The sequence below is a fragment of the Mercurialis annua genome, linkage group LG4 (genome assembly GCF_937616625.2).
Source record: "Mercurialis annua linkage group LG4, ddMerAnnu1.2, whole genome shotgun sequence".
In the NCBI taxonomy this organism is placed as follows: domain Eukaryota; kingdom Viridiplantae; phylum Streptophyta; class Magnoliopsida; order Malpighiales; family Euphorbiaceae; genus Mercurialis; species Mercurialis annua.
Window position 1 is genome coordinate 19,288,238 of NC_065573.1, and position 19,879 is coordinate 19,308,116.

The window sequence follows — 19,879 nt, forward strand, 5'->3', positions numbered from 1 at the left end:
AGCCATCGCTAGAGGGCTAATTTGAGATAAGATTATTGTCATTAGAATTAAAAAATGATGATATATTTAATAATATAGGATCAATAAATTCCAAATCTAATTCATTATCCCCAAAGGGGACCGACCATTAACGGAAGATGACGGAGGTTGACGAAAGTGATAGACCAACCACTAACGGAAGACTGCAAACCCTAACGTCTGTACATAACAGAATGCTAGTATAGACATTGAACTAGGTCTCACGTGCCACATGTCAAGCATGCGCTGCCACGTTTGCTTTTCTTGTAAACAGTTTGCTCACGTGTTTTAGTCCTTCCTTGACGCTTCACACGCCGTGGTCATTGGCAATTTATGGTTTGACAGAAATGCCCCTACTTGCCGAATTATATAACCAAAAAGACCATACGCATCTTTTTATTAATCTTATTAAAATGAAATCATAGCAAAAGGACATTAAAATAAATAATATTCTATATGTTTTGGCTTATTTACCGGGAAACGGAGTTGCCAGTTCAAACAACTCTTATAAGCTTTTGTTTTTGAGTTCTTTATTTTCTTTTTCTTTTTGATTTATTTCTCATTTTCAAAGGAAAAAAAAAGTTTTTTCTTGGCCTTCAAGTGAGTTAGACAGATCTCAAGCATTGACTCAATCTTCAGGTAAATTTGTTAATGAAAAAAAACTTTCACTATTTTTTTTTTGTTAAATGATTATATTTTCTGTTACATTAGCAGAGAATAACATGGCATTATCTGTGAGGTTTTTAACTCTAGAGAATCTATAGGGATTTAGTTACAGTCAATTTTTGCTTCCTCATTTAGAAATTTTTTAACTTTTTTAAATTTTACTGAAATTCATGGATTTTTTTTTATTTCTGGGTTGAATTCTTCTCTAGTTTAACACACCAACTTTGGTCTGTTATTAGAGATCTACAGGCTCAAATTAAATGTTTCTGAGCAATTCAAGGAACTAGGAAAACTGGATATAATTTTTTTATTTTCATTTCTTTTGTTCTGTTAAAAGTAGTGGTTTTTTTTTTGTCTCATTCTATGTCTAGCAAAAAAAAATGGCTAAGGAGACGAGTTAACCTGTGAATCGCAGCTGGCCTGAGTCTCTGCTATGCCGCTGAGTTCAGATAAAAGAACTGTTATACAAGCGGAAGCAGAAATTCTCAATTTCAGCTCTACAAGCTATGGATATTCGCGAAAATAATCCGAAACAGTTGCAAGAAAAAGGTTTGTGGATTCCGAATACGCCATCGAGGATCACTATACCAACCCCGCAAAATCTTTCTAATGCTGAACCAGAAAACCAGATCGGCCATGCATATGAGGAATTTTTGTCTGGTTTTTTTCATAGCAATGGCAATTGGGAAGTTCCTTCGGGTGGATTACTTTTCAAGGGAAATGCTACTGCTGAAACAGGCAAATTTCAGATTAGAGGAAGATCACATTTTACCTCTCTTTTGGCTCTTCAACATAAGGCCTCAGCAGCATGTACCAGTGGAGTATCAGAAAAGAAATTAGATTTTTGGCCGGCCTACTGTGCGCAAGAATCACAAGGTAAGCATATTGACTGTAAATTTCAAGTTAGCAGATTCAGATAAGCCTAGTCACACAAATATGAGAAGCTAAAATCTTTTAGGGATTAGGATCAATGAAAATCTTCTAAAAAGTGCAGTTAAATTGTTTGATTTTTTTTTATTAAAAAATACTGAGTAGGATTTGAAATCTTTTTTTCTTTTTTCAGTTTTCTTTATTAAATTCTCAGTTTCGTACGTTATATTTTGTGATTAATGTAAAAAGGTTAGTACTTCAACAGATAGTTATCACATTCCTCATGGATGCGCCTATGACTTGAATTTATCACCTGGGGGAACAGCAGTTGCCTTCTCTAGCAAGAGCACTTCCCAGATTGCGCCCATAACGCCAGAGAAAAGCGCAAGAGTAGAACACGGACAAGTAGCTCAATCGCAATGTTGTTCCACTGACGAAAGAGGAAATGATGAAAGCAAAGGGGAGGCTAATGAATTTGTTGCCACAGCAATTGATGCCGGCAAACTCCAGACAGATAGAGAACTCCAAAAGTCAGCAAAGGATGCATCATCTTCTGCTGTTTGTGGAGAAATTGTGGAGAATTGCAATGCGGGTAATGAAGCAAACCCTATCATTATCAGTGAAACACCAGAGCAGAAACCTAGAAGGAGAAAGCACAGGCCAAAAGTAATCACAGAAGGCAAACCTAGGCCTCGAAAAATAGAGTCTCCAATGCAAGCTCCTTGTGCGGAAAACTCAACTGCCAAGAGGAAGTATGTGAGAAAGACACCTCTTAGTGAAACCCCAACGAGCACCCCAGCAGAACCTACAGAAAAACCAACAAGTCAGAGAAATTTTGTAAGACGAAAACTGCTCAACGAGATTGCAACTCCACCACTTGAAGCAAATGGAGAGTCTAGCAATACAAAATCACTTGAGCCTGCCAAAACCTCATGCAGGAAGTCCTTGAATTTTGGCAGTGAAGGAAATCCCGGACATGAAAACAATTTCAAATCTAGGCTTAATGCCGAAGAAGATTCAAAACCACAGGCACAAGATGGTGGTGGAGGAAATCAAGTAAAATCAACTGTGACTCTTGGGAAGGGAATTGAAGTGATAGTGGAAACCACAGAAAGAGGCACTACCTACGATCCAACTGTTTCTATTTACCAAATGATTCAAGATTACATCGCATTGCAGGGAAAAGAGGGACTGAGCACATCAATTCCTATAAAGACTGGTCCCTCATGCAGTAAAGGGAACTACAATTCGCAACAGAGCCATGCTAAAGAAGACGACCAAATGATTGCTCATAATGTCGTGCAGAACAACGCAAGGGTGATTTTGCAAACTGATAATCAACTAATCGCATTGCAGGGAAAAGAGGGACTGAGCACATCAATTCCTATAAAGACTGGTCCCTCGTGCAGTAAAGGGAACTACAATTCGCAACAGAGCCATGCTAAAGAAGACGACCAAATGATTGCTCATAATGTCGTGCAGAACAACGCAAGGGTGATTTTGCAAACTGATAATCAACTAGTGCCAGTAATTACAAATAGCTCCAAGTGTAATTCCTTCACAACTTTGACTGAGGAAGGACAGGCAAACAGAACAAATAAGAAGCTTTTCAATTTCAATCAACAAAGTACCTCCAGAACAAATCTGACTGGGATTTTTCACAACTCTTTGGCTAGATACCAGGAGGCATCTTGGTTTCCAAGCATTTGCAAGAAAAAGAGGACTGAAAAGGCACAAAATTCAATTACATCTTGTACGACCACTGTGAACAGGACAACGACAGTTGATAAAGCACACCTTCAACACAATGCCAGAGTAGATCCTCCGGCATCATTAGTTAATTGTTCACTTTATGCTCCTCATTCTAATGCTATAGAAGCTCCATGTGCTTCAGAAGGAGAGGGCCTTAAGTACAAAATGCTATCTTCGATATCTGTTTTAGACCAAACAGAAAGATCAACAAAAAAAAGATCAAGAGTTCCCAAACGCACTCGAGACTTGGCTTCGTTAAGTAACATTGCAAGCACCGCGACTTATCTATGTTGTACGGACCAATCAAAGCCAATGGGATATAATGTTCAGCCAGTAGAGGACTCAAATAGACCCCACATGTGTATGGATGCTCTGGTTGCAAAGATGAGTGGAACTTTGAGAAGAAAAAAGAGAACTAAAAAGGGTGTCCTTGTTAGTTCTACATCCTCTGGTACAAATCTGGAGCAATCGCAGGGGAAAATTATCTTATATGGTCAGAGCATATTTTCAGCCAACTCATTAGGTATTAGTGCTTCCTCCATAACCATTCGCTATTTAAGGAATTCATCATATGAAGTGCTTTTCTCATTCATTTAGTCTTTTGATGCAGGTGCTTCCCAAGAAGTAATATGGAAACAGATATATTCTGTTGATGACCTGGCTGAGCAATTTCAACATTTAGACATTAGCAGAGAAGGTAGGAATGCACTTGTACCTTATGGTGGAAATCAACAGCATAATGAACTGGTCCTTTATAGAAGTGACGGCACTATTGTACCCTTCACTGGTTCATTTGTCAAAAAACGACGGCCACGGCCCAAAGTTGACCTTGATGAAGAAACCAACAGAGTATGGAAACTTTTACTGGGGAACATCAACAGTGAAGGCATTGATGGTACTGATGAAGACAACACAAAACAGTGGGAGGATGAACGGGATGTGTTCAGTGGGCGTGCAAACTCATTTATAGCACGGATGCATCTTGTACAAGGTATCAATATTCATAGGAATTCAGGTTGATTGACAACCTAAGCAATAATCCAGAAGATATAGGTTCTGCAAGTTGAAAATAACATCTCCAGAAGATTATTAGCAAATAATTGAAATCAAAATACATACTTTCTTCATCTATCATGCATTGGCTACTAAGTTTTCAGTCTAAACACAATGTCTTGACGCTGTCATATAAACATGTCACTAGCCATTTTCAACATTCAACTGCTTAGAAACCACTCCCAAGCCGCAAATATTCCACTAGGAAAGAAGAAATCTTGGTATATACTTTGGAAGTTTAAGGCTGATATTAATAGCAGTCAAATTACTTGCATAATTAAATTCTAAAAGGAAGTGCTTGATGTTCATAATAAGCATTTCAAAATTTACATGTTTGCATATCAGAGTTTCCTCTAATCGTTAACTATATAATGTAATTTCTGCAGGGGACAGACGCTTCTCCCAATGGAAGGGATCAGTCGTAGACTCGGTAGTAGGAGTATTTCTAACTCAAAATGTCTCTGATCATCTTTCTAGGTAAAACTGAGTTTTCAAGATAAATGTGTTATGGTAAGCTAGTAGAAAGAGCAAAAAAATAATCTTATCTGTTAATTTTTTACAGTTCAGCATTTATGTCACTTGCTGCACACTTTCCCCTGCGGTCTGAGAGCAACAACAAACCATGCTATGAAGAAAGAGCAAGTTCAGTGTGTGAAAAACCAGTAGTGTGCATGCCAGATATAGAAGACAACATAAAATGGAATGAAGAGACGCATCAATCAATTTGTGACCAAAGTTCCATGACAATTCATGAATCTGAGCTTGATGAAGAAAAGGAGGTGATCTACAGCAATGAATCTTCTACAAGCAGTACCTGTGTAGTCAACTCAAGTGTATCAGAGATATATTATGAATCAATTGAGAACAGATCAACCACAGATACTTTCAAGATAACAAGTTCTTGTGATATACGAGAAAGGACAAAAGCAACAGATGATGTACAGTCCTCTCAGAATTCTGTGATTGCATCTCAAAACTCTCAGGATTCACCAACTTCTCAAACTACTGAAAGAAAAGAAATGCTCTCAAAGAACAGCTCAGGAGCGGGAGATGTAATTGGTGGATCTAAATCTGATAGTTCAAGCAGTCCTTGTTCTTTCAAGGAACTGCTGAGCAAGGTTGGATCTTACATGCAGCATGAAGTTCATAGAAATGTCTATGAGACTGTCTTATCTAATGAAAGCTCATACTACGAGTATAACAAGACCAAAACTGTGGAGAAGATGTATAATTCTGACATTAAAAACTCAGAAGTATCTAACGCTCCATCCAACTATAGTTTGCAGCACCATCCCTCCAGCTTAGAGAAGACATTTGAGTTGATTACAGAGGAAGCAGGATTTACCGATGTATCCATTACGACCAGTGGCAGAAACAGTATTAAAGAACCAAGTTCCCCTATAGAAGTATCTGCCAGTCAGATTACAGATGAAAATAATACGACCAATGATCCACCATGCATCACGATTAAGGAAGACAAGCATGTGACAATCCAGACTCAGAGCCAAGACCTTAACATTGTCGTCGAACAAAACAATGAGATGCAATTATTGAAAATTTCAGATGAAACAGATGCTATGGGGAGTAGCAGTACACTTAATAAGGAAGCAAAAAACTTACAGAGAACAACAGAAACAGATATGATTGAGCATAGGTTTTCAGAAACTAAGGAGTTTGATGGGATGAATGCTATTACTAGAAAAGCAAAAAGCAGAAGAGTTGGGAATGAAATAAGAAGTGATGTCGACTGGGATGCCTTGAGAAAAGAAGCAGATGCAAAAGGCAGGGAAAAAGAAAGACCACCAAACACAAGGGACTCTCTGGACTGGGAAGCAGTAAGATGTGCAGATGTTGATGAGATTGCAAACACAATTAAAGCACGTGGAATGAACAACATGCTGGCAGAAAGAATAAAGGTATTTCCTTAATTGAAAATTACAAAATTCATAGTATTTGCCTTACTCGTCTAACTTGAAGGCTTTCAGCGATTTTGACAATTACAAATAAATTTCTCCAGAGTTTCCTTAATCGACTGGTTAGAGAACATGGAAGCATTGATTTGGAATGGTTGAGATACGTGGAACCTGACGAAGCAAAGTAAGTCCCCAGTTTTAATCCTAACTTGAACACAGCACATTACTTCACAGTTTAAATCCTAAATTGCTTGAATATGTACTTATTAGTATTAAAGTATAAATGAGTTAATTATAGAGTTTTCAGATTTAGGAAGTTTCCAAAAATTTCTAGATTTAAGAAGTTTTTAGAAGTTTTCAAATTTTGAAGTGATACTTTTGTGGTCTTATTCAAGCATTCTGGAATATTCATACTCTCGAATATTCTAGCATATCACTAACTTAGCTAAAATTAGTATATATAAATAGATAGTGGCATTTTTCACTGTAAGATGTAACTTAATAATATAAAGTCTTCTTTTCTTACTCTACATTTCTTCTTTTATTTTATTCAACATGATATCGGAGCCCGAGGGCTTTATTTTATTTCTTGTTTAGACAACCTTCATTGTTGTCAATCCTATTTATTTCGTCAACTGAAAACTCTAATTTTCTCTAGAAAATTGGAGTTGCAAAATGTCAGTACCTCCTATTGACTCGATGGGAAAAACTATCTCAAATTGTTTCAATCTGTTTCTCACTGTTTAGAACATGACTAACAAAGAATGATCAAACATTTTGAAGCATGGGAGAAGGAGTTTGTAGTAATGTCGTGGCTGTGGGATTCCGTTGATCTCAATATCAACAACGTTTGCATGATTTTGGCTACTGTTGGAACTAATTTATCCTCATTTTTTTTCTTGATTCCTCAAATAAAAGTACTATTTGGTTATACTACCTAGGTTTAGGTCATCTATCTTTTAGAGTTTCAAAAGTCATGTTTCCTCATATATTTGAAGGGATAGACATTTCTGAGTTTTCTTATGATATTTGTGAATTGGCAAAACATACTCGTATTTTTTTCTATTAGCAATAAAAATTCTCACCCTATTCATTAATCCTAGCGACATTCCTTCTTGTCTATCTATGTTACCCGGACTCGTAGGAGTGTCCATGTCGGACACATATCTGCAGGTCCAACTCGATAATGTTCTATTTTTAGGACACCGGGATATGGGTATGAAATAGGACACGGGTGCGGGAATCCGTCAAATCAAAAGAAATTAAAATTATTATTTGATTTAATAATAGTTGTTAATAACACAAGCTATAATCAATTTAAATAAGAAAATCCCATTTTTAAAGCCTATTTTCATATTTTAAACATAGAAGCCCACGTTTTATTACATATACATGTTCTTCATCGTCTTCTTTTTCTATTTCCAAACCCTAGCCGCTTTTATTGCCCCGATAGAAACACTTAAAAGAAAATCAATGGCGGCGGTACGGATCCTCACTGGTTTAGTCTCGTTTTCCATTCTTAACCACCTTTAACTTGTTTCCCGTGTCATGTCGTGTCGACACGGGTACAACGACCCAAAATGGAGAGTTTGGGTAGTAGAGCCCTCAACAATTTCTATCCCCAATTCACAACCTCATGGACTCAAACTTGGGGCATTTGGATGCACCCATACTTGTCAAATCGAGATTCGACTCGAGAATCGAAATTGTAATTTTGTGACTCGAGAATCGAGAATCGAATCGAATCGTAAGATTCGGCTATTATAAATAAAAATAATATTAAAAAAATAATATATATAACTATGAATAAAAAATATTATAATAAAATATTTTAGAGACATTATTAGAAAACTAGTAGGATTGTTATATTAGAGACATTATTTTCGTAAATCACATTCTGTTACATAGAAAACTTCTAAAAAAAGAAGAATTTTGATTTGACAAGTCAAAGTGATATACATAAAATATTCCTATTTTATCTCTCCCACTCAAAAAGTAATCCTACTCACACCCTCTCTCCCAGGTTTTTTCTTTTCACTTGTACCAAAACTCTACTACAATATAATATATAATATAATAAAGTTATATGATTGTTTTTTCTCTTTCACCATCTTCTTCTTCAAACTTTCTTCTTCTTCTTCATCCTTCATCCTCCATTTTTATACAACTTAATTCTTCTAAAGCAAAATATATGGAGCTATATATTACGAATTTGCTGTTTTTCGTATTTTTCTAACCTTTAACACGAAAAATGTATTAAAAATATGACATTTTAACTGAATCGACCGTATCGACCGAGTCGACCGAGTCACCCGATTCACGACCGAGCCAGCCGATTCACAACCGATTCTAGCTCATCTCCGAGTCACCCTATAGAGTCGCATCGTTTTTGCTGTAACTCGGCTCGACTCGTCCGAGTCGACTCGTGACTCGGACGATTCTAACGACAGTGGATGCACCACATTTGTTCATGTTCATAACATACAAAGAGACAAGTTAGATTCCTAAGCCATCTCACGGCATATATCAAGCCTTAATTAAGCTTTATTGCTGTAAATATATTGGCTATAATAGTATAGTTCAAACTTCCTTATTTAGGCAGTTCTAGCAACTATCCTAGATTTAGCTGATATAATTACTAGAAATCTGCGTAGATATAATTGTTGAGAATTAGTCTTGTATATTTTTAGTATTTTATATAAACTGAGAAGAACTCTCACATAGAGCCATTCAATCCAATCTGACATAGTAGCATAGGAATCGAAAGAAAGATGAGAGGAGAATTGATCTTTAATTTCCAATGAACTAGAATTTATTAAATGAGATAAAATGATAGAGTTAGGATATCCCAAACGTTCTTGTCATACTTTACCTTTTTGGTTAATAGGCATATAAGCTAAAGAAACAAAATTAGAAATAGAAAAGTCCAAAAGCAACAAGCTTTCAACTATAGTCCCTTTACTGGCATCTTTCTCAATACCTAATCTTACATAATACATCACGAGAAAATTGAACATAACAGTTATTATCAACCAATTATCCTCTACCGAAATAGACTAGAAGAATGCCCATATGATATAAGAACATCTTTAATTGAAGAATTAACATCTCCAATAGCTTGAATAGGTAATTAATTACCATTAGTAATCTGAATATGTCCATGATATATTTTAACATTGCTAAACTTTCACAATTTGGTCATGTGATTGGGAAAATCGACAAGCCAGGATAAAAATGGGACAAAATGCTTACCTTGAAACGTTAAGGCTGAAAAGGTTGTTAGAATCATTTCTTGAACCATTTCGGGAATCGTGAGTAAGAATAAGTCGGCAATTCTTGAATCAACAACAACCTAATTAGCAATAGTCACCCGATTAGCTTGACCAACAACACCATGATTTGTCTTAGATTCCATCTTAAGACTAATTGATGTTAAGTGGAAATGTCCAACTAATATTTAAACACATGTCCACTCATACATACAACTAATGTAGGATAATCCCACTTCAACACTCCTCACGCATAGCGTGTCCAAGCCTAGCAACCAATATTTGTACCGTGCATAATGATATGTTCATATTCCTTGTAGCTATATCATTAAACTTGCCGCATGTTGCCTTTTTCAGTAGCTGCATAAGCAATTGCATATATTCCTTGTATTTAATAGCATTGAACTTGCTGCACGTCGCCTTTCTCGGTAGCTGCAGAAGCAATTGCACTACCATGTGGTCCATGCATGTTAATTTGTTGCAATAAAGATTATGTTGTAACTACTCCCTAGTGAAGTAACTCGCCAAAGGCCAAAGGATACGTGCAAAAAAGAAGGATTATGTCATCAAATTGGAGTGGGCATCCTCACATTTAAAATTTTACACGTGCAAAAAAGAAGGATCATGTCATCAAATTGGAGTGGGCAGCCTCACATTTAAAATTTACATCAAAAATCTCTCTTGCTCTGTTCATGCACTTCTGAACCAAAAAAAGAGACGATATATTGGCATATATCATCTTGACATATTCAGCTAGGGGTGAGCATCGGTCGGTTCGGTTGGAATTTTTTTGGTTTTTTCAGTTTGGAAAATTCTCATACCGAACTTTTAGTTTGGAGTGAAAAAACCGAACCAAACCGAAATTTCGGTTCGGTACGGTTCGGTTAAAATTGAATTTCACTATTTTTTATTTTTTAAAAAAAAATTATATTAAAATTAATTGAAATATTAAATAATTAGAGCCTATAAACTTTCATATATGTTTAAATAACAATTATTAACTCATGTATCAACAATAATTAAGATATAAAGATAAAAAAATATATAAATATAAGTATATATGTATATTATTTTTAAATAATATATATATTTTATATTAAAGTTCAGTTAATTCGGTTTTTCAGTCGGTTCGGTTTTCAAAACACTCAAACCAAACCAAACACTGAACACCAAACTTTACCTATAGTAGAAACCGAATCAGGCCGTTTTCACCGAAAAAACCGAACCAAATAACGAAGTTCAGTTTGGTTCGGTTCGGTTCTTGCTCACCCCTATATTCAGCCAATAAATTTTGAAATCCAGAATGATATTCTTGAATAAAGACATCACCTTGAGAGTAACTAGCGGTGTCATACTATAATTGGAAGCGTTTGGCTGTATTATCCGACCTTTTCTAAATGCTCTCACATGCCCTAGTCTGCTTGTATAGCCTCAAATTAGGAACAAGCAACTAGTCTACTGATCCTACAAGTGAAGTCATGACTTTAGCATCCTTAACTTGTCATTGAGCCAAGTGAGAAAGCTCAATAGGTGTTGGATCACCACCATCAACATGTGCCCATTGTTTCTTTCCAACGACTTATAAGCAAAGTTGAAACTCCCATACGGAATAATTTTTGCCCGTGAAACAAACACCAAAATTATCTAGGTTGGTAGTTGACATGATACTCGTAACTTGTTAAAGATTAAAAAAGACACCCCCAAGTTTTTAAAGGAAAGTGAACAATAAACAGTAGTACTTCCTTAATATTGAGGTGTCATATTTCAAATAAGGGATCTTTAAATCTGAACAGAAATATGTGGTCAACTTATTGGCAGAAATAGACTATATTGGGTAAACCATGTTACACTATGATGGATCCAAAACATAAACTAGAAGCAGCAAAAGAAGACACGGTCATTGATAAAGGATGTAAGAGAGGTTGGTTGGCAAATTCATATTCCTTGGTCATATGCAGATAAACATAGCATATAGTGTAATAAGTTAATTAATGCAAGATCCAAGAGAATCTCATCTTCAAGCAGCTTACCGAGTCCTATATTGCTTGAAAGGAAATCCAAAAATTGGAATTTTGTTCAAGAAGAATGATAGTCTTACTCTGCAAGCATTCTCTTATGCTAACTATGCAGTTCCCTAACGGTTAGAACATCAAATACAGGCTAATGTATTTCTCTTGGGGATAACCTAGTAACATGGAAGAGCAAGAAGCAAAATGTGATAACAAGATCATCGGCCGAATTATAATTCAAAGATATTTCTTAAGGACTGTTTGAGCTACCTTAGTTAATTATTATTTTAGTTGATTTGTGAATCAAGTGGAAGCCCTATAAAGCTTTATTGCGGCAGCAAATCAGCCATCAAAATTGCTCATAATCTTATACGGCTTGAAAGGATAAAATAAATTAAAATTGAGACATTTCATTAAAGAAACATTGGATGAAGGGTTACTCTGAAAGTTCTATGTTCCATCAATTAGACAGTTAGCAAATGTGTTGACAAAGGGGGTGAATAATTCAAGTTTTAATGATCATATATTCAGACTGGGAATGAAATATTTCCATTCTTGAGTGTCAAAGTATGAGCAAGTTAAATTTAAAAGTTACCAAATTTAAGAAGTTCTAAGAAAATCTAGATTTAGGAAGTTTACAAAAGTTTTCAAATTTAAGAGTTTCCATAAGTTTCTAGATTTAGAAATGATACTTCTTATGGTCTTCTTTTCAAGTATACTAGACTGTTCATACTCTGAATGTTCTAGTATATCACTAACTTAGCTAAAATCTTTTTATACAAATAGATAGTGGCATTTCATGTTGTAAAATATAACTTAACAATAGAATTTCTTCATTTCTTTATTCTATACTTCTTCAATTTTGTTCAACAATCAATTTAGTACAGTCCTGTTTGGTACTACTTTCCCTTATCAGCTTTAAATTTTTAATTTTTCTTCAGTTTGTAATATCTGCTTTTTGGGATCTAACTTTTGGAAGAAGCTTTCAGGTTCTTCCAAAAGTCATTCTCATAATTGCTCAAAAGAGTTGACAAAACGAAAACTATAATCTTTACTCTGAAAAGCTGCCTCCAAACGGGGATTACTTAGTTAGATATTTATCTGGTGAAAACAAAGTATATTTCTTGTTTGATAGCTGTATATATTGAACTTGTCCTTGCAGAAAGTTTCTCCTAAGCATAAGAGGACTAGGACTTAAAAGTGTGGAATGCGTGCGGCTCCTCACGCTGCACCATGTTGCTTTTCCAGTAAGTTTGAACCATTTTTAACATATACAAGAAAAAAATGGAGCATAGCTCAGCTTGTACCTCTGTTTAACAGGTTGACACCAACGTGGGACGTATAGCCGTACGACTGGGGTGGGTCCCTCTTCAGCCACTGCCAGAATCACTTCAGTTGCACCTGCTAGAGCTGTCAGTATTTAAACTAAAAAACTAACATGCTAGCTAGCAGCACTTTACAACAAAGTTACTGATATTGTTCCTGAACAGATACCCAGTGCTGGAATCAATTCAAAGATATCTTTGGCCGCGACTGTGCAAACTCGACCAAAGAACACTGTAAAGACAAAGTCCACTTGATTTTTACATCTGAATTCATGAATGCAACTAACATTTAACATGTCAAATTATTCTTCAATGAAACCCTTTACTAATCTATTGCAGAATCAATTAACAGGTATGAGCTACATTATCAGATGATCACGTTTGGAAAGGTTCTTTCTTTACTTAAAATTTATACTTGTTAATATTCTCATTAATGAAAAAGAAAGAAGCTAAGTAGAGCTCTTTATGATTTAATACAGGTATTTTGCACCAAAAGCAAACCAAACTGCAATGCATGTCCAATGAGAGGAGAATGCAGACATTTTGCAAGTGCATTTGCAAGGTGCGAGTACTATTCAGACTTCATGCTTAAAATATAATAAAACACGAGGTGTATAATTTCATGTTCATAAAAAAACGAAAAAACCATTTAAAAAGACGAGTTATAGCTGCAGAGGACTTTCGCATACCTTTACTGAAAGTCCATCACTTTAAATGATATAAAAAGCAAATTTTCACTGACACTTTGCTAAATGCAGCGCAAGACTAGCCTTACCTGGGCCGGAGGAAAAAGGTATAGTGGCTACCACAGAAAGCAGGACATATGAACCTAGCCCTGCTCCAATAATTGGCCAACCGCCATTGGCCCTACCTCAAGCAACTGAACAATCAGCAGATCATCAACTAGCTAAATTAAACCAGCAATCAGAAGCAAGACATGGTAACAGTAATTGTGAACCTATTGTAGAAGAGCCATCGTCACCAGAACCAGAATGCACACAAGTAAAGGAAATTGATATGGAGGATATGTTCTGTGAGGATCCCGATGAAATTCCCACAATAAAGCTTAACTTTGAACAATTCACACAGAATTTGCAAAACTATATGCAAAGCAATATGGAACTTCAAGAGTTTGACGTGTCAAAAGCCTTAGTTGCTTTGACAGCAGAAGTTGCCTCTATTCCTATGCCCAAGCTTAAGAATGTTAGTCAACTGCGAACTGAGCACCAAGTGTAAGTAGTTGTGCCCCTTGTTTTGCTGGTGAGAGAATTTCAAAGTATGCTTTAAAGAAGTGGATGCCAATTAGGTGTGACACTTCACAAAACTAAACATTCTTTCAAGAAGAAGCCTATAGTAACTACAAACTACAATGTATTTTGTAAATTAGCTGCCACTTCTTCACAACATTTCATTGACAGACTAAGAGAACACAGCAATCATTTTCAATATGTTATTTATGTGACTTGAAAACTTCACGTAGCTTATACTAATAATTTGTTTCTCATGTTTCCCTTGTAGGTATGAACTTCCTGATTCTCATCCTCTTCTGCAAGGGGTAAGTCATTTTTGCATACACTTAAACAAGAATATTTTTCCCAAAGTTTAGTTCTAATGAATTTCCATTGCTTCCAATTCAGTTGGATAGACGAGAACCTGATGATCCATGTTCCTACCTCTTGGCCATATGGACACCAGGTGCGTAACTATATACTAGTCTGCTGTGATAAGTTCCTTTATGCACACTTAGGATATGACTCACGTCGTATACAATTATAGATTTGGCACAGCCTAAAACGCCTGCCTAAGCTAATCTAACAAGCCAATCCCAAGGTATGAGAAATGAACCTCCTATTAAACTGCTCAACTCCCAAGCAAGAAGAATTCAAACCTGCTGCAGTGTTTACTGCTCAGCTTTAAACCTTGCAGAATCAAATCGTCATCACTTGGTCATCTACTAGCCTATAAAATAATAGACCCTCAAACACTCCCTACACCAATATTAATTAGGTAGAACAATCATTAGAAGAATTTTACAACAGGGATGCTAAAAAATCATTTATAGATCTGTTGAATGAGAAACTGGGATATTTATTTGACAGTTGCAAATTTATCCAGGGACGATTTTCAAGATCCTCCTACAAGTTTGATTTCTTAGATTTGACCAGGGTAACTTAACTAAGACCAGTCTCATAGTGGTTAAAATCAGTCCAGAAAGCTTAAATGAGAAAAAAGCAATGGATAAGATAAAAGCCCTTGTTCATTCAGGTGCCAACATCCAAAATAGCCACCCCTCAACGCAACTGGGCAATTTTTACTTTTTACCTAAGTTCTTCATATGTAAAAGTGCCAGTCCCTAAAACGGAATGATTGTTCATCAACTTCTCTCTTTTTAATTTCTTTCTCCAAAAGATTAAAATACACTGTTTGAACACTGTGATAGGCAAAGGCCACACAATTCAACTGTTTACTTCACCCCATGTTAGTTCATTTGCACCCATATGCACAGAAAATATATTGTAAGCAATATAAAATGGTACTTGATTTATGATTTGTAGAATGTTATTGATTAATTACTTCAATCAGGTGAAACGGCCAATTCTGTCCAGCCATCTGAAAGAAGTTGCATCTCACAAGAATGTGGCAAACTGTGTGATGAGAACACATGTTTCTCTTGCAACAGCATAAGAGAAGCAGATTCAGAAATTGTTCGAGGAACCATCTTGGTAAAATACTTATGGTTGTTTGCATGACTACTACAATGGCTTATTAAATCAATCTAACCAAAAACTAACCAATCTTTACTGAACATCATTCACAGATACCCTGTCGAACAGCAATGAGAGGTAGTTTCCCCCTCAACGGCACATATTTTCAAGTCAATGAGGTACATTCACTATAAACTCAGATTGCTTCTTCCTTGGAATCTCAAAGAATCTTCTCCAACGACATACAGTATTAACAACATTTTGTTTCTGTGAAGGTGTTTGCCGACCATGATTCTAGCATAAACCCAATTGATGTTCCTAGATCGTGGATATGGAACCTACCAAGACGAACTGTGTACTTTGGCACATCCATACCAACAATATTTAAGGGTGAGTTTGTAACTAGATTACGTTTTTACGGGCACTCGAGAAATAAATCCTTACTACTTTTGCTAAAAAAATTAAAAGAAGGTAGTCCTAAAAGAATATCATGAAGTTCACTAATGATATCTATTTTTTGAGGTCAATTTAGGTTTGACAACTGAAGGTATTCAACACTGCTTCTGGAGAGGTATGAAATGATTCCATTGTCCTACTCTTATGCCATTCTTGTTGCTTCTTGTCTAAATTATAACTATAAGCACTGCATTTGCAACTTAACATACACGTAGAAGTAACAAAACAGTGCAACATATAGCAGCATCTAAGAGAAATAGGCATAAGTAAATGGAAACCAAATAAGCAAGTGCTGAATCGCCCACAACATATATATCAAAGCTTCACGTCTGTCAAATGGCATTCCTATGTCTAAACATGGATGAGAAACCACTTGCAAGTTTTTAAAGTTATAGTTAGCATTACAGTCAAGAGATCCATTGTACATTCAACATCATCTTTCCTACTCCATTGATCAACTTTATTTTAACCTCTAGATTGATCTCTATCGAAAAAGAAATTTGCATTAGCATAGGATGTACTAGTTAAAAGAAAATCAATATTGAAACAATTAGAGCTTGACTATAGTAGCATTACAATGTGAAGTTCTATATGCAACTCTCAATGGCATACTACATCTAGTATCTCTCCTGCTAACCACTTTTCAGCTTTATCATTCATAATAACCTTACCAACCGTCACCAAACAAGATGGTGAACAGTAGCATAGCACATACAAATTTAAACATAGTTTTCCTTTAATTATATGTATGGGGAAAATTGACTTTCCACTTTCTTTTGTCAGATTATCTTTTCCTTTTTTGTACTTGAATGCTGCGTCCTTGTCTAACTAACGTTATCTACACTTCAGGATTTGTTTGTGTTAGAGGATTCGAACAGAAAACAAGAGCACCTCGTCCTCTGATGGCTAGATTGCATTTCCCAGCCAGCAAATTAAACAGACGAAAAGGAAAGGAATCAAATGGATAGCACACAATGATCTACAATAAGCAAACACTGTATCCAGGATGAAAGACAATGATCTTTGGATAAACAATAACCGGCAGCACCATTTTCAAAGAGTGTAACTTGGTTTCAATTGAAAAAAGAAGTGTAAAAGTGCAGTTCAGCTTTACGAGCATGTAACGTATGATCATGTAGAATGTACATGGTTAACAAGTCTGTAAATTTCTTAATTTCTTAATGTAATGCTCATAATTGAGCCATTCTTCCGAAACAGGTCCTTCTCACATTGTTTTAACTTATAAGAAGATTACAACTGTACCTTGCATTAAGCATTGAGAGCACCGAGACCTACAAAGGCATTATTTCAAGAGAGATAAAAAAAGAACATCAGTCGGTATGCTTGCACCAAATGCTTGACGGGTTACATCTGATCCTAAAAACAGTATAACTATGCTAGACGAGTTACATCTGATCCTAAAAACAGTATAACTAAAGTTCTCCTTTTTTAAAGAGAGAAAGAAGAAGAAAGAGAAGCAGCATAATAACCATGGTTTTAACAACTGGACCTGAACTGGTTTAATTGGAGACCGAAGATCAGTCTGGTTAGGTTCTTCTCTAAAAATTAGAGTATATTTTTAGTTCAGCTTATCTGAACTGAAAGACTCCCAGAAATCAGAAAACTATTGAACCAATTAAAACGTGGTTCAATGATTAACTAGTTAGAAGATTCAACTTTTGAAGATATGGGAGACTAACGGTGATGGAGTGAAGAGAGGTGTTGGAAAGGGTAGGTGGAAGATATGGGAGGCTGATGGTGATGGAGTGAAGAAAGTTAATGGTTGAACTAGTTGAACAGCGAACCAGTAGCCATACCGGTTCGCACACTGATAATAACCATATCTAACACTTAATATACAAACTCACAAGAGCTTAATTCTACACCAAACTATGACTTCTTCAGAAACGTATTGGCCATTCCCCCCACTGAAAACACATAATCCTAAGAGCTTAAATTGATCTTAAATATAAACAAAGAAATAGAATTTTGAATTAGCTGCCATCACTCCATCAAAAGCTCACCATATCTCACACTAAACACAAAGACCATAAAAGAAGTTATCTGACAATAATACATTCAACAAAAGCACAAACCCTAACTACAGAGAACTGTAAAAGGTCACAATGTCTCACACTAAATACACAGAACATAAAAGAAGTTAATTAACACTAAAAGATTCAAAAGAGAGATGAGCAATACAAATTAAACAGATATCGTATCACTGTTAAGTTCCATCACGTTGCTTATTCAATTAAACAAATCAAATCATTCCAAAATCCAATCAAATCTGAAAGGTCAATGAGACTTCCAATACAAATTTAGCTACAATTACAACCATAAAGCGCTCGAACATTTAATCTGCATATCTAACTAGCCACACTTAATCATTAACTACAGATTGAAAACTAATTAACAGCAGAACTGCCTCTAATTCAAAATTTTAGAGACAGGTAATTTCAGTCAATTGTGTGTTAAAATTCAGATTCAGATGTGTATTAAGCAAATTATTTCAAAATAGAGAATAACGTGTTACCTTTGGAGATTTCTCGCCGGAACATGGCGGAGAGAACGGAAGCTTTTTGCCGCCCAACATTTTTTTTGTGCAACTCTTACTGTGAAATTGATAAAAATTTGCCGCCTTGCAGTGTTTTGTATCTCTATGATTTCCCGCCCAATTGGGCTACGCACACTTTATTCAAAGGGCCTCGTTTGAAATATGCGCCACACATTGCCAACGTGGAATTATAGAATAATTAATTAATTAATTATTAATTTGAGTATGTAATTTACCCTCAGGCATAAGCAATAGGCAATGAATATATAAATTATTAATTTTCTTGGAAAATATATAAATTAATTTTATGTGCAAATTATTAACATAGTTGTTAATTATGAGCAAGTAATTTCATTTTAACAATGAAGTAAAGAGAAACTAAATATGAATTTTCAGTTAAAACCGGACTACTAATTTTAAAGTTCATAAATTGGGTTGGTCAGATACTGTGTAATATGATTAAAAAATCCATTGATTCTAACCCTGCAAATTGAGAAAGTCACAAGCATCCACATACTACCAATGTGATAACATTGAAAAAGACCAACGTAAGCAGGTTGCAAAATGCACAATAACTTCCACCTTAAAATTCAACAAAAATTACCAGAATCGAATCAAAACATGTAACATCACAATATCATCAAGAAATAAGTTAAACCCGCTTCATAAAAAGTAAAACCCAAATTTTCTTTAGAATGAGAGAAGCCAGTATTAACAAACTAATGAATTCAGTTGGCCTCAAATAAAAGTCATCATCTTGATTAGAGAATCTAATTATTTTTCACAAGATCCAAAAAATGACGGATAGAGTCTAAATTTACAGGAGTCGGATTGGGAAGAATTAAGGAGAAAATCAAGAAAAATCAAAAGAGATCTCGACGTTAAGCTCTCTTCCTATGCTAAATTTGGTGCTAGGTTCACTCAGGGATGGCGCCAAACTGCTTCTCCACCAGTGTGAGACCTCCGCCAGATTGCTGCCAAACCGCCGCTGATTTACTTCTTTGCCGGACAGCTGTCGGATTGCTTCTCACTGCCAAACTGCTGCGTCTCTGTTAATTTAAGAACCAGGGACATAAATGTCCATTTTCATAATAAAACCAACTTATGGGAGATTTCTGAAAATAAATTTTTTTATTTTGAGAGATTATTGCACATTAAATTTTTTTGTGATAAAAATATTAATGAAACCTTGTTTTGAGTTATTTGTATAAAAAATCCATAAAAAATAATACTTTTTACACAAACAACCTACTTTTTCTAATATATTACTTTTATACAGTGTCTAT

General features: G+C 35.5%; 1 protein-coding gene and 1 long non-coding RNA gene across 4 annotated transcripts; one reads left to right on the forward strand and one right to left on the reverse strand.

Moving 5' to 3' along the window:
• The first annotated feature begins 552 nt into the window (after window positions 1-552).
• On the forward strand, window positions 553-17,251 carry LOC126677666 (DNA glycosylase/AP lyase ROS1). 3 transcript variants are annotated; one of them, XM_050372407.2, is made up of 20 exons: window positions 553-657; window positions 1,100-1,560; window positions 1,820-3,829; window positions 3,917-4,297; window positions 4,746-4,836; window positions 4,922-6,275; window positions 6,377-6,456; window positions 12,713-12,797; window positions 12,871-12,962; window positions 13,041-13,109; window positions 13,228-13,264; window positions 13,355-13,437; window positions 13,634-14,107; window positions 14,394-14,430; window positions 14,513-14,570; window positions 15,459-15,598; window positions 15,694-15,759; window positions 15,856-15,970; window positions 16,113-16,151; window positions 16,886-17,251. In XM_050372407.2, exons 2-20 carry the CDS (start codon window positions 1,191-1,193, stop codon window positions 17,002-17,004), a joined length of 5,700 nt encoding a protein of 1,899 aa, XP_050228364.1. In that variant the 5' UTR covers window positions 553-657; window positions 1,100-1,190; the 3' UTR covers window positions 17,005-17,251. The 3 variants fall into 3 exon arrangements, with proteins under 3 accessions (XP_050228364.1, XP_050228365.1, XP_050228363.1); XM_050372408.2 differs by having other exon boundaries at window positions 564-657; window positions 1,056-1,560; XM_050372406.2 differs by lacking the exon at window positions 553-657 and having other exon boundaries at window positions 765-1,560.
• LOC126677668 (uncharacterized) lies at window positions 17,059-18,838 on the reverse strand. The gene is made up of 2 exons (XR_007640567.2): window positions 18,573-18,838; window positions 17,059-17,328 (listed from the first exon to the last, which is right to left on the reverse strand). It is a non-coding gene; the product is annotated as an uncharacterized LOC126677668 (long non-coding RNA).
• Window positions 18,839-19,879: the final 1,041 nt, after the last annotated feature.

Coding starts and splice junctions, on each gene's coding strand:
- LOC126677666 (XM_050372407.2), top strand. CDS start 1,191: ATGGATATTCGCGAAAATAATCCGAAACAGTTGCAAGAAAAAGGTTTG. Junction 4,837..4,921: donor GTCTCTGATCATCTTTCTAG/GTAAAACTGAGT, acceptor AATTTTTTACAG/TTCAGCATTTATGTCACTTG. Junction 13,110..13,227: donor AAACTCGACCAAAGAACACT/GTAAAGACAAAG, acceptor ATCAATTAACAG/GTATGAGCTACATTATCAGA.